Source organism: Corapipo altera, unplaced genomic scaffold (genome assembly GCF_003945725.1).
Source record: "Corapipo altera isolate COAL_440 unplaced genomic scaffold, ASM394572v1 98, whole genome shotgun sequence".
Classification (NCBI taxonomy): Eukaryota; Metazoa; Chordata; class Aves; order Passeriformes; family Pipridae; genus Corapipo; species Corapipo altera.
Genome location: NW_020884914.1, coordinates 791,870 through 804,993, shown reverse-complemented (window position 1 = coordinate 804,993; position 13,124 = coordinate 791,870). Strand labels below are relative to the sequence as shown.

At 43.0% G+C, this 13,124-nt stretch overlaps 1 protein-coding gene across 2 annotated transcripts in view; it reads left to right on the top strand.

Moving 5' to 3' along the window:
* The window catches only part of XYLT1 (xylosyltransferase 1), a 183,364-nt gene that overhangs the window by 85,403 nt on the left and 84,837 nt on the right, over positions 1-13,124 (top strand). For both annotated transcript variants that reach the window (XM_027654970.1, XM_027654971.1), the window contains exon 2: positions 4,722-5,253. In XM_027654970.1, the coding sequence (XP_027510771.1) occupies positions 4,722-5,253 (532 nt within the window). The remainder of the gene's footprint in view (positions 1-4,721; positions 5,254-13,124) is intronic.

Genomic DNA, 13,124 nt, shown 5'->3' with positions numbered 1-13,124 from the left:
CATCACAGACAGCTGTAAAGTTCTTCAGAGTTCTCTGTATTTGTGCTAGGTGGAGTGAGCAGCAGCTGCTGTTGTTGGGTCTGCAGTAGGTTACAGCAGCAATTTATTCCATGGTTTTCTTATTAGATTGCAAAGTCTCTGCAGAAACACAGGCTTTCCTTCCTGAGATAGATGAGACTTTGAACTCAAACTCACAGTACCTGAGCCCCAGACCCTCAATCATTGTAGATATAGTGGCTAATATACCAAAGAGCACACACTGTGTCTGACAAACTTTAATAAAACACATTAAAGTTGGAGTTTGGAGAATTAAGATCTGCATGTTCAACAAGCAGCAGAATTTGGAGCAGAATTCAAACTCTGTCCTTACATAAAATGGCTCTGAGCTTAAAATGTTATTTTTGCATTAATGTTATAATATTATTTTTAGCATCAATGGCAATCAGTATGTAATTGGCAGTGATCTCATGTACACTCCTGGGTACAGACTGTTCTTTCCCAGTTTCAGAGAATTTGCTTGTTATTGCTGAATTGCAGGCACAGAAGAGGCCCCACGGTCATTAAAACTCTCCCTGACAGGGCTCTTACCATCGAATACTCAGCAGTTAACCTCTCTGTGTGTCTTCTGATGAAGTTAGGACAGAAAATTTCTGTTTGTGGAAATCCTTCTCTTAGGTCTGTGTTCGATGATACACATCCACAATGTCACACTTCATCTTTGAAATATGGTGCTGCAAAGTGAAGGAAACTCTCCAGAGGTTTCTTTTTAGCACCTTCCAGTACCTAAAGGGGCTACGAGGAGCTGGAGGGGGACTTCTGCAAAGTCATGGAGTGATAGGACAAGAGGAAAGGGCTTTAGACTGACAGAGGGTAGGACTGTAGGAGAGGCACAGCTGAAATGTGTGCTCTTGGGTGGCACGTGTTGTGTTTGACACCTTATAGTACTGAGTAATGTAACAGGGTACCCTCTCAAATGAGTTGACTTTGGATAGATCCTCCTCTGATCTATGTCTGTTCTAGAGAGATTTGGTCTGTTGCAAAGACCAAAATGGTGCTTTCCCTAATAACTTCTTTGTGTGTTCTTTGGATGAGATCGATACAAAACAAAAAGAGCAGTGTTTGGTGTTGGTTTGAAAATAATGCTTTCATCTTTGACTGTGGACACATACAGGCTATATTAATAGGCTCTCTGCTTCTCATTTGGTCCTGGGATAGCCTTCCATTTTTTCAGTGATTTGCAAGCATAGAGATAAGGAGGTGCTACTAACAAATAGATAAAGGTTGAGAAAAATGATGATTCAGATGGTGAACCCACTGATGTCTGTGCTATGGTACTGTCAGAACTGGGATTGCCTGGTTTCCAGATCATCTTTCTGCAAGATGACTTTGTCCTGTCTTGAGTGTCTCAGACATCTATGACAAAGTCTGCAATTAATCCAGCACTGTAAAAATAAAATACTGCAGAGTGATTAAAACCTGTCTTCCTGCAGGCAGCTGAAAACCAGATGTGCTGCTATTGTTTGTACCCCTGAACTTCACAAATGAACACAACTTATTGTCAGCAGCTGCTGCTGTTCTAAGCTCAGAGTGCTGAGTTTCATTTCCTCTGCACTGCAAATGTGTGCGTTCTGCTGTCATGTCTTGAGCCTATCTTGAAATCATTATACTGTAAAAATCATGCTTGGCTTTGGTGACAGCAATCGAGAGAGAAAAGCAAATTAGAGATGGGTGGAGGTTTTTGGTTTTGTGGCATTTTACACTTGCACCAACAGGTGTGGGATCGCGTGAGGCTGGATTTCACTGTCCAGCTGGGGTATTTGTTACATGCCCTTATTTTTCAATGTATATCTATAGCTCTTGGTTTTACAGTTGTTGTACAGACCCTGCTTTATTTTTAGTCCCTGCTCCTCCCAAAGAGATATCCCTGCAGACACTGGGTGTCCTCCTGTGGGGAGGTTTTGTCATGTTCACTGTCCCTGCAGGCAGGGAAGAGTTACAGCCGAGCTTCATTTTGTGTCTGCCTTTGAAGCATTTAGAATTCATTTGTTATTTCAGATTCCAGCATGTAGACTTGGAAAAGCATTTCCCAGAGGGGGCAAAGCACTTGAAGAAGGAAAACAGTTTAAAGAGGTGAACTGCACACCAGTAAATCTGCTGTTTGCTTTGCTTTTTTCTCCTGAGGTTTCCTCACAGCTTTCTACTGCTCTGTGCCAGCATAGTGCACCAGCCAGGTGGGATCACTGCTGCAGAGCCCTGAGCTGCAGCCTCTGGCAGTCCCAGGGAAGCTGCACAGCGTGTCCAGCACTCCTGTGTGCAGGGTTGGTAACATGTCAAACTCCAGAAGTTCGGATGGGGCAGGAGGGCAGAGTGTGGGCAAGGCTGTGTGCTCCTGGGAACATTGGGGGGGGTGTGCCTGCTGTTCTGGTTCAGGCCAATGTCTCATTTGTGGGGTAATAATTACCACAAAAAAACCAACAGTGAATACCTCCTCTCCCTTCTTTACCCCTTTATAAACATGCATTTGCTGTACAGATCAGGATTTAGGGGCGTGTAGCCAGGTGGGGATTGGTCTTGTCTCCCAGGTAACAAGTGACTGGACAAGAGGAAATGAGCTCAAGTTGTGCCAGGGAAGATTTGGGTTGGATATTAGAAAAATTTTAATCATGGAAAAGGGTTGTCAAGTCTTGGCACAGGCTGCCCAGGGCAGTGGTGGAGTCACAGTCCCTGGAGGGATTTATAAGACTTTTAGGTGTGGCACTTGGGGACATGGTTTAGTGGTGGACTTGGCAGTGCTGGGGGAATGGTTGGAGTCCACGATCCTAAAAGTCTTTTTCTACTTAAATGAATCTGTGGTTCTGTATTAAATGCTGTTCTTTTCCTCTCCTAAAAAAAAAAAAAAAAAAAAAAACAACCCACAGAAAAAAGAATTTAATTTTGTGTGTGCCCTTAAAATTTGAATTTTTTTTTTAAAAAAAATCTTTCTCCCTAAACAAGAAATATACTGTTTGTTTGAAAAATGTTTGCATTTTGTTTGTGAGTTGTTTCCAGGTTTTTTGTGTGGTGTGGGGGTTTTTTTGTGTGTTTGGTTGTTGTTGTTGTTGTTTTTAATTCCTCTGTATTCTGTGTTGGACTGCTAAAGCTAATTGCAAACTGAACATATTCATGGAGAGAGAATCACTTCATCCACTTACAAAACAACATGTAATGAATAAACTATTCAAACATTTCTCATTACTGAGCTGCAGAGGTCAAACTGATACTGACTTCCTGCATGGCCTTGGATAAGTCATTATCTCCCTCTCCTTTCTCTGCAAACCCTCACTGTTTAGTTCCTCCCAGAAGAGGTGTGAGAAAGAATTAGCTAATGCTGGTAAAATGTTTTGAATACAAAATGTGATTCACAGGTGCTAAAAGATAATCCCATCAGTCATCATTAGTGATGCTGTCATTTCCCAGCCTCTAATTTTTGGTTAGGTCTTCCACAAGTGGAAAGGAAACAGGACAGACTCAAAAAGTCCATTAATATTTATACTCCTGTCTTCAGATGTTTTAATAACAATTCATCATTCATTTCATCTGTTACTGATCACTTTTAGAAATGGAGATATTTCCTGGTCTACGGGTCTAAAAATTGTGTCCCTCACTAGTCTGAGAACTGATTTCCATGGTTGGAGTGAAGGCAGCTCAGCCTCACCCACCCCTGGCTGTCCCGTTTGATAGTCATATACACACCTAAGTGCCCATTGGTTGTGTTCTAGCCTGTCACATCTTTTCTAGAGTAGATTGCCCTGTTCTCTGCTGTCTCTCACACTCTGTGAGAATATCCTCCCTTTTCATTGCTGTTGTAAACATCAACACCTGTGCTGTTGATGAGCAAGGACAAGTTCCCATGGTAATAGGTCTCCACCTATCACAGGGGTGAAATTGTGAAGCAAAACCTTATTCTGCTGCAGATAGATATTTTCCATCCTTTTCCTTTATATGATATATTTTAAATGTTGCAGTATTATGGGCTGTGTATTTATCAGAGAGTACCCAGTGTGGAGAAGAGGAACATGGGGGTTAAGAGTCAACACCTGAGCCTGGCTCTGGCCGTCCCGGGGAGCCAAAGTATCTACAGCTGCTCACACAGGGTTTGTTGCTCCTACAAATTCCCACCTGCAGGAAGCCTGCAGTGCACTTACTCGATGGGAACACTTCTCTGAAGTTCTAGTATGTAGAAATTGGGGAAAAAAATAAGATTGGGAGGGGTTTGGTTTGTAGCAAAGTTACTTCACTGGAAGAAAGGTCAGGCTGTAGTCCTGTGGTCAGGTGGTGCTTTCTGCAGAGGAATGGGGAATTCCTAGGATACCAAACTGCAGTTGTTATCACAAGGAGAGAAGGAAAGCTCTGAAGGACCTGTTCTCGCTCCACTGAAACCTGTGTGGGTTTTGTCATTGATACTTAATGGTGTCAGGGCAAAGTGTCTGGTTAATCACTGCTCACAAACCTGAGTAAAACACCTCCATCTGAGGTGAGGGTTGGACTGGGGGTGCTTGTGTGGGTGACTCGGGCAGCTCAGAAGCCTCTTAGCTCTGTCTTTCTGCTATGAATCCTAACGTGGGGATTTTTTGCAGTATGTTGGATTGTAATTGATTTGTGTTGTCATGTAAGAAATGCTTGTAATGCACGGGATATGACTATTTTAGTAAGATGAGTATAATTTTTCTCCCCATTTATAGGATGGCTATTTTTCCCACCGACCGAAAGAGAAAATGCGAACAGACAGCAATAATGAAAATTCAGTCCCCAAGGACTTTGAAACTATTGATAACAGTAACTTTGCTCCCAGGACTCAGAGGCAAAAACACCAGTCTGAGCTGGTGAAAAAACCCCTTAGCAAGCAAAAGGAGCACTTGAGAAAGAAACTGGAAGAGGAGAAGATGAAGGAGAACTTGCTGCTGGGGAAGAACTCCAATGAGGTGGTGCAATTCAGTGATCACCCTGGAAAAAACAGCAGCAACAACAACAACAACAATCTGAAGGAGATTGACACGTCTCCCAAAGAGCATCTTTTAAAAAAAATTGAAAACAGCTCCCCTGAACTGAAATACGACCAACCACCCCAGTGTGAGGTCACGGGCAAAGAGGCAATCTCAGCCATGTCCCGCTCTAAGTCTAAGCAGTGTCGCCAGGAGATCGCGGATGTGTACTGTCAGCACAAGGTCGGGAAGCTGATGCCGGAGAAGGTGACGCGTTTCTGTGCCCTGGAGGGTAAGTTGGGAGATGGTGAAGGAGAAATAACACAATGTCTTGGGGGAAGGACTCTGTATGTTTGAAATGGCCTTCTGATGAGAAAAATGGCTTTATTGCAGGCGTGTGCAATGGACTTAGCCCATGAAAATGAGGGAGAGTTTGGCGGTGTTTTAAACAGGGAATTACATGGATGTCACAAGATCCTTGGTAGATTCCTACAGAATATTTTTTCACTTCCTCTACATTTTTATTGCACAGTGTGATCTGGGTATTCAGCTGCTACTCCTGTTTCTTTCAGTTCTTAGTCTACAGACAGAGAAGTGTAGCCAAAGTCTGGTTATTCTGTGCAGGAGTTTTGTGCTTTTTAGCAATCAGGGAACAGCCATTGTGAATTTTGGTGCTTCATGCTAACCAATAAATGAGTGGCATTGATGGCCATATGGCTATTTTTCTGGCACAGTGGAGTCCTAAGGATTTTGATAACCCCAGTAATTATCAGAAGTATAGTAAAAAAAATTTCCAAAAGCATGGAGAAAATCCAATTTTGTGGCTGACTTCTGTTTTTAATATTCTTGAATCAGCAAAAGTTATTTTCAAAATCACTGCTGTAGAGAGTCAGTTACCTCTGCTGGCCTAAGCCAAGCTTTGATTTGTTGCCTTTGGTTTCTCCATGCCATCAGATCACAAGTTACCTCTCAGCTTGCTGTCAGTTTGCATTTCTGAACTGACCTTTTCCTACTTTTCAGAGACTGCTTCATGTGTCACCATTCGTCAAGCTATAAGCTCCCCACAGAGCAAAGTGCCTTTTAAAAAAAGAAAAAGCATTGATCAGTTGATCAAAGTGGGTATTGATCAAGGAGCAACATTATCCACAGCAGCATTTGTTTATACAACAGTCCAGAGTCCTCACCCTGTAAGTGGCACTTCAGCCCATGCACAGAAGGATGTGCTGATGCCTTTGGCTGAGCTGAAAGTGCAGAGGGACTTTGACAAACTAGAGAATAGGTCCTGCTTTGAGATTATGGAGTAAACGTGGTGAGCCACTGGGACTAGGGGATGTTTAGTTTCTTTCATTAGGAATATTTAGTTACATCCTCTAACCCCCACGGTACCTCTTTATTGCACCATCACAAAGCACTGGGTGCTATAGGGTGGTTTTAGTGTGGTGGAGAGGATGATCCATGTTGCTATTGCCTAAATTAGGAGGTTAAATTCCCTGTACAGACAGTGGAAAAGAAGAGGTGCCCCAGAGAATGTTTCCAAACAAGCACATTTCCATGTAATAAGATTCTTAGGTTTTTAATTTAGATGGTGCACGTTACCAGGATGAATGGTGTGACCACCCCATTCCCCACCCCAATGCATCTGTGGCTGTTCTGTTTTGGTTTTTACCATGTCTCTTTTGGTGTTTTTTCTCCCTCTCTTATCATGGTAATGCTTCAAGTTTTTAAACTGGATGGGCAGACATTGGAGACCAGGAATTAATGGAGCAGGTAGAAGACTTAGTGTTCAGTGGGAAGATGGGAAGAGAAACAACAAAGGCAGCACAAGTTGAAGGGGAGATAAAAAGGACAGCAGAGAATTAAGAATTTAGCAAAACCAGACATCAGAGACAGGCTGAGCATCAGTGAGTACCCCTGGGTGTCCCTGAGGTCTCAGTGAGGTGCTAAAGGTGGAATTCATGGTGAAAAACATGTCCTTGTCGTCCTTCCCTCTTCCTTCCTAATGACAGGGCAGTCAGCTCTGGTCTGTTGATGGAGGTCAGCACCTTGCAGACACTGTCCTACACTTTTTGGGATCAAGGACATGTCTTAGTAATGTAATCAATGCTATATACCTTGTGTAGAGTAAATGCCTCACATATACAAATATGCAAGTGATATCCTGGAGGGAGCTGGCAGATGTATTGTCATCAGTGTGGGCGCACACTGCAACTGTGCAATTTTGCACACACCTATGATTCCATCCCCTGCCTGGTAATCTTGTCTCCCAGGGATACAGGATGACTTTCCAGAAGTTTTAAAAAACTACCATTCTTAAAAACAGGTTTCTCAAGAAATATTTATTGCTTCTTTTTAAATACAGATTTTATCTCTTATGCCCTGCAGCTGGGATAATAGTGTGGTCTTAGAACCAAGTGCAGTGTTGCATTTTACACTTGAAGCCTTTCAGCATGTATGTACATAGGACATTGGTATAAATCCTTCAGTTGTATTAGGACATAGTGAAATGTTCAGGAAACCTGGGAGCTACAAACATAACTAGAGAAATGAAGAAGTTGTCCAACTATGGTTAATTTAGGCAAAACTCATGTGGTATGGATATATACCACATTAAAAAAATTAAGTGTAAAAAGACTGTGTAAAATTTTTAGCTTTGCACAGCTAGAGTTTCATTTAGTTTTTTATTTTAGGCAGTGATACTTGTTTGAAAAGAATAATTGAGGGACATCTTAACTTAGCCAGATGGATATGTGTGGAAAATGTTTTCTTTGCCTCAAGGTTATTTTCTGCTGCCCATGCTGACAGCTGAAGTTAACCACTTCAACTGCCAGATTTCCTTACAGCAAGTCTGGACCTCCTGTATTCCATATGAGATTGCTCTAGAGCTGATTTGGGAGCTTTGCTGTGGGGAAGTGATAATGCCAGCAGCATATTGAATGGGACATGAGTTGGTTATGCAGGAAGCACCAATGCACGAGCAGACCGGGACATCAGACGTATGGAGAGATCCAGCCTTTGAAGGCATTTTTCAAATGTCTGAATACAGTACTATCAAGACAGACACATGGGAACCCCAAAACTAAGGGTATCCAGTGCCTACTGGAAGGCCTTAGATGTATAGAACTTGGTAGGTCCCTTGAATTTTACAACCCTGTTCAAGATACATTATCTGAGTTAAAAGTGTTGTGGTCCCATCTCTCTCCTCCCACTGTAGAACATAAATACTGCTGTCGTTCACTCACAGAGTGGCTCCATCCCTGGGACTTCATCAGCTCTGGGGGTCCTTGAAAGGAGTTGAACTCGGTTAGGAGATGTTTCTGAAGCACTGGCCGTCAGCTTTTGGGGATATAAGACACCCACTGTTAGGATTGCTGGTAGGAGGAGGTGTGGGCAGGAGGTCTTGCTACTTTATGCATTAAAAAAGCTATATGCTGTTTGTCAGCAAAAGTCAAACACTGGGGGCCTGAGTCTCTGTTCAACCTATGAGTGTTGTTCCCTTCAGTTTTGTTTGAAAAAAGGTTTCCTGTCTGTTTTCAGCAGAGCTGTGAAGTATAAATATTTATGCGTTTGTAGCAGCACATTCATCCATTATCCCAACATATAAACATGTTCCCAGTGCTGTGGTTTCCATTGAGATGTCATCCATTGTTTAATCCCCTTGGATCTTGTCTCAGCTGATCAAAACCACAACGTTGCTAAGTGTAGCTATCAGTCATGGGCATGACTCCATCCAACTGGATTGTCATAAATGTTAAGTGATATGTTCACTTGGGTGGTTATCAGCGGGAACTGTTGATCGTACAAGCTGTTTCTTTTTTAAATATTTTATTGTTTCCAAAGGCAACAGGCAAAGGAAGTTGATTATAACTATCTTCAGTGTATAAAAGAAAGAATTGTTGTAAGCCAAGAGCATGATATTCACTACTTGTTTGACATGCAGGTGTTATTTCTCTGGAGGCTGCAGTCCCTCTAAGGGCATTGCTTCTGAAGCAGCAGAACAGGACAGGGTAGCTTTACCAGTTATCTGACTTGCAGAGCACATGAGATGGCATTTCCCAGCAAGCTGGTCCTAAAAACAGGGCACAAATGTTATGGAATAGGAGATTGGTGTCAAAGGCTTTAGGTGCAACCTTATCCAAAGTCTTGGCTGAGATCAGGACAACAGGCAGCTTGAAAGTCTCCCTTCACTCGGAAGGGAATGTTTGGAGATTTTAGGAGTGTGTTTTGGGGACAATGCAGTCAACAAATGTAAAAGGGGGAATGTAGATACAGCACAAGGTTAGATGAGGAAAGGGCAAATCCAGTCCTGTGCAGGTTGAGAAGAGGGTACAGGGAGACATCCTTTGGGAAGTTCATTTCTTCTCAGGAGACATGATATGGAGGTCATCAACCTGTGGACAATGTGGCAGATTGTTTCCTTGAGGGGACCACTGTCAGCCTAGTCCTGTACAGGCCAGACTGGGAACACTGATTCCTGTGGTGTGACAGATTCGCTTCTGCTCACCAAAGCTGTTGGTGGATGTGGACCAACTGCCTCCCTTCTTTGTCTGTCATCACACATGGCCCTCCTCTTGTGCAGGGGTACTGGGAAGAAGCAGAAATTTAAATGTGAATTCTTGGCTCTAAAATAAGCTTCACTCTGTACCTAGATAAAACGCTCTTTGACAAAGCACAAGTGACCTGATCTGCTGCCAGCAGAATCTCATATTACCATGGACAGTCCCAGAATGACCACTGTGACCCTGACCACGACTGCTGAGATTGCTGCCCAACAGCAGTGGGCAGCAATGCAATTACAGTTATACAACTCCACATTTAAACATGATACTGAAGTTGTGATTTCTGCTTACAGTCTTCTTTTTGCAATGGAAGTAGCCCAGCTGCTGACCCGCTGGCTGGGTTCAGTCCCTGGGTTCTCTGGTTTTCTCTTCCATGTGGATGGTGGTAGTTTGTAGCTCTGAATCCCTTGCCTTGCAAGTTTGCTGGATGGACATGCAGCACAGTTCCTCCTTAGTCATTGGCATCAGATCCGTGAGTCATCGTAGGCACCGTGCCAAGTGGTGTCTGCACCAGGCCTCCTCTGGGCCACCTCCTCTGGACTGCAATATCCCTAGGGGAGACTCTGGCCTAATCCTTATCATTAATTACCCAGCTGGGTTTATTCTTGACCCAAATCTATGTCTTTAGATAGACTAAAGGTATGTAGCAGGGTTTTTTGAGGGGTGTTTTCTAAGATGTAGTTCTGGTGAAAGAAAAGTCCCTAGGAAAGCAGAAGGCCTCAAGTGAGCCTGATTTATTTCCCTTTGGCTCTTCTGTTGTCTTTTCTTAGTTTTTAAATCAAACAGGTTTACGACTGCCTTCATCCCTGTGGAGTAAACCCAGCTTATAATAAAGTAGGAAGATAATCAAGGTACCCTCATTCCACATCATTCATCAGACTGCCTTCTCCCTGGTTGCTTATTGATAATGCTGCTCTGGCACATCGAAGCAAGAGCTTTCAGCTTCTTACAGGCTGCTGAGAAGAAAATTTTCCATTTCGTTTTAGAAAACACAGCCTTTTGGTTTTCAAACTGAGAGAAAAGGGCTCTGAAGCTCTGTTTACTGAATAATACACACAGGTAATAGCAATCTGAGTGTCTATAGTGTTTTTATCTGACTACTTCAAAGCACTCAACAGAAAGAGCTGTGATTCGCAGGGAGGGAGTGGATAAACCACTAAGATGCCAAATACTTATGGGGTGGAGCAGAGCTGTTCTTTAAGGCATGGAAATGAGAGTATACTCTATAAAATTTTAAAAGAATGGGACCTGTAACTAAGCAAATAGAGGATTTCATCCACTCAATATGCATGTCCACACGCACAGTGACGTAGAGACATTTGATTTGTTTAGCTTTTAAGTGTTTGGCAGTGAATTTCTGGACTCGCTGGGTTTGATCTACAGATCATTGAACCCCAGATTTGTCTTTTTCTGCTGGTTTCAGGATTCCAAATTACATTGGCTGCTACTGCTTTTCTGTGTGGTTAATCCATTAGTGTGACAAAATCACTGTGGTGAGCTATACAAGGTTTAAGGAGCCTGCAAGAGCCACTGTACGTGCAGCCCAGGCAGCGGTTTAATTTGCTGCACCACAGATGACTCTGGTTGCAATAAATTTATTGTGAGTAGACTAATTGCAAAATAACCCTAATTGAGTAGTTATCGGCGAACAACATCCTGTGGAACAAAACTGCTTACAATTAATAGCATTTAAGCCATACACTGGTATTCTGCAGAATGCTGAGATGTAATTACACCGTGTACAGAGATTGTGTACTGTTCTGGAAACCATGTTTCCAGCACTACTTTCATTATGAAGGGCCATTTCAAGATTCAGTATTTGCATTTTAGGCGAAATTAATTTATGAAGTAACTCACGTGCTTCTCCCCTCACATGTGTGAAGCAGAGCCTACTCTAATAAAATGAGTGAAACTGTGGCACTTAAAGGAGAAAAATGAGATCTCAGGAAGAATGTCTGTGGCCAGTGATTCTCAGATTTTTATTATGGCCACATGTGTAAGTTTGGATAGTTAAAATTAGGATGTAAGTAATAATGCAGTATATCATTTACATGATGAAAGTGCATGTCAGTGCTGGGACCCAAAGTGCACATAAGCCCCTGTCACCAGTCTGCCAGCCTTGCTGTGGGTGACCAGTGCCCTCTGGTTGTTTGAAGGGAGTGATGGGGCAGCCTTGATGTAAGAGCTACAAAACACTTCCCCCTGCTCACAACTGGGTTGTTCCATGGCAGGAGGGCCTAAATGAATGAATGATCGTTAGAAACTGCATCTGGCCAGTGGGTCAGAAACTGGACAATTTTCTTTGCAGAAGGAAGGTGTGTGCACACCTTGTAAGGGAACCAGAATTGCTGGAAATGTCCTTGTGGCATCCCAAATTAGGGTGACGTGGTTTTTTCACCTCCCCACCTCTCTGGGACAGCTGCAACGTTGAGGACAGGGGACTGATGTCTCTAAGGGTGTGTAAGCCTGTGGTCTTGCAGAGCTCAGGGATTTTTCTTTAAAAAATAAGGCTGTTGTGAGCACAGGCTGGCTCTGTCAGCGCTGTCTTGCGTACTTTCAGCTTTGGGATTAAAAGAAATTTCAGTGAGAGGAAAACTGTTGGGTGTCTATGACAATTAATCCTTTTATTTAAGTACAGACAGCTCCTGTCTAGATCATCTGCAAGTTTAGAAGTGGGAGAATGAGATCAGACTGATGATCCTGTTGTATTTTCACGCGATGCTGGTGTCTGGTCACGTTTTCCACGTTAGGCCTGTCTGAACACCTGTGGATCTGGAGGCTGCAGAGTTGGTCCCTGACAGGCTGCAGAAAAACATCTAGGAAATGGCATCTCAAGGAAATGCCGAGAGCAGTGCATGACACAAGGAATGGGGGGCAGAAGGGCTGGAAAATTTATGGTCAGCAGTCCCAGTTCTCACCAAGCTTCTGTTTTGGAAAATGATATCGTTTCATGGAGCATTAAAGGGGGAGCGTGGGCAGGCGTGGGAGAGGATAATGGCTAAGTATGTCCTTGCTGCAAACCTCCTGGGAAGAGAGCATGAGGGTAGCAGAAGCTCAGTGAATATTTTGATAAAGATTACTGTGTATGTACAGAGATGACAGAAGAGTACTTAAGTGATTGTTAATGCTTCCCAGTGATCCTGAAATGTGTGAACAGAGTGTTGGTGGGGAAAGTCAAATGCAGCTGTGGCTAAAGAAAATTTTTGGTGCAATTGTACGAGCTGGAGAGGGGTGGGGGATTGGGGAATGAGAAGGACCAAAAAAACCAAACCCAAAACAAACCCACCAAACCCAACCTCCCCCTGTAGTACATTGAGCCATTCTGGAAACATGATGATTTTCATATAAAACAGGTGTTGGACTTCTGGAGTGGACTCATTATGGTGTTTTTAGTAGACAGACCCTTAAAAGGAAACACGGCATCTAATTATCTTAATTTCATTCATAGCTAGGCAGGCAGTTGTGCAGATTAGTGCTGAACTGAGCTTGAGTTGAGGTTGCACAAGCAGTCTCAATGTTATATTCTTTCCTAATTTGACTTTGCAACCAGAACAAAACTGTGTTAGAATGTCAGTATTACATAGTAATTGTAATCAAGCAACAGCAA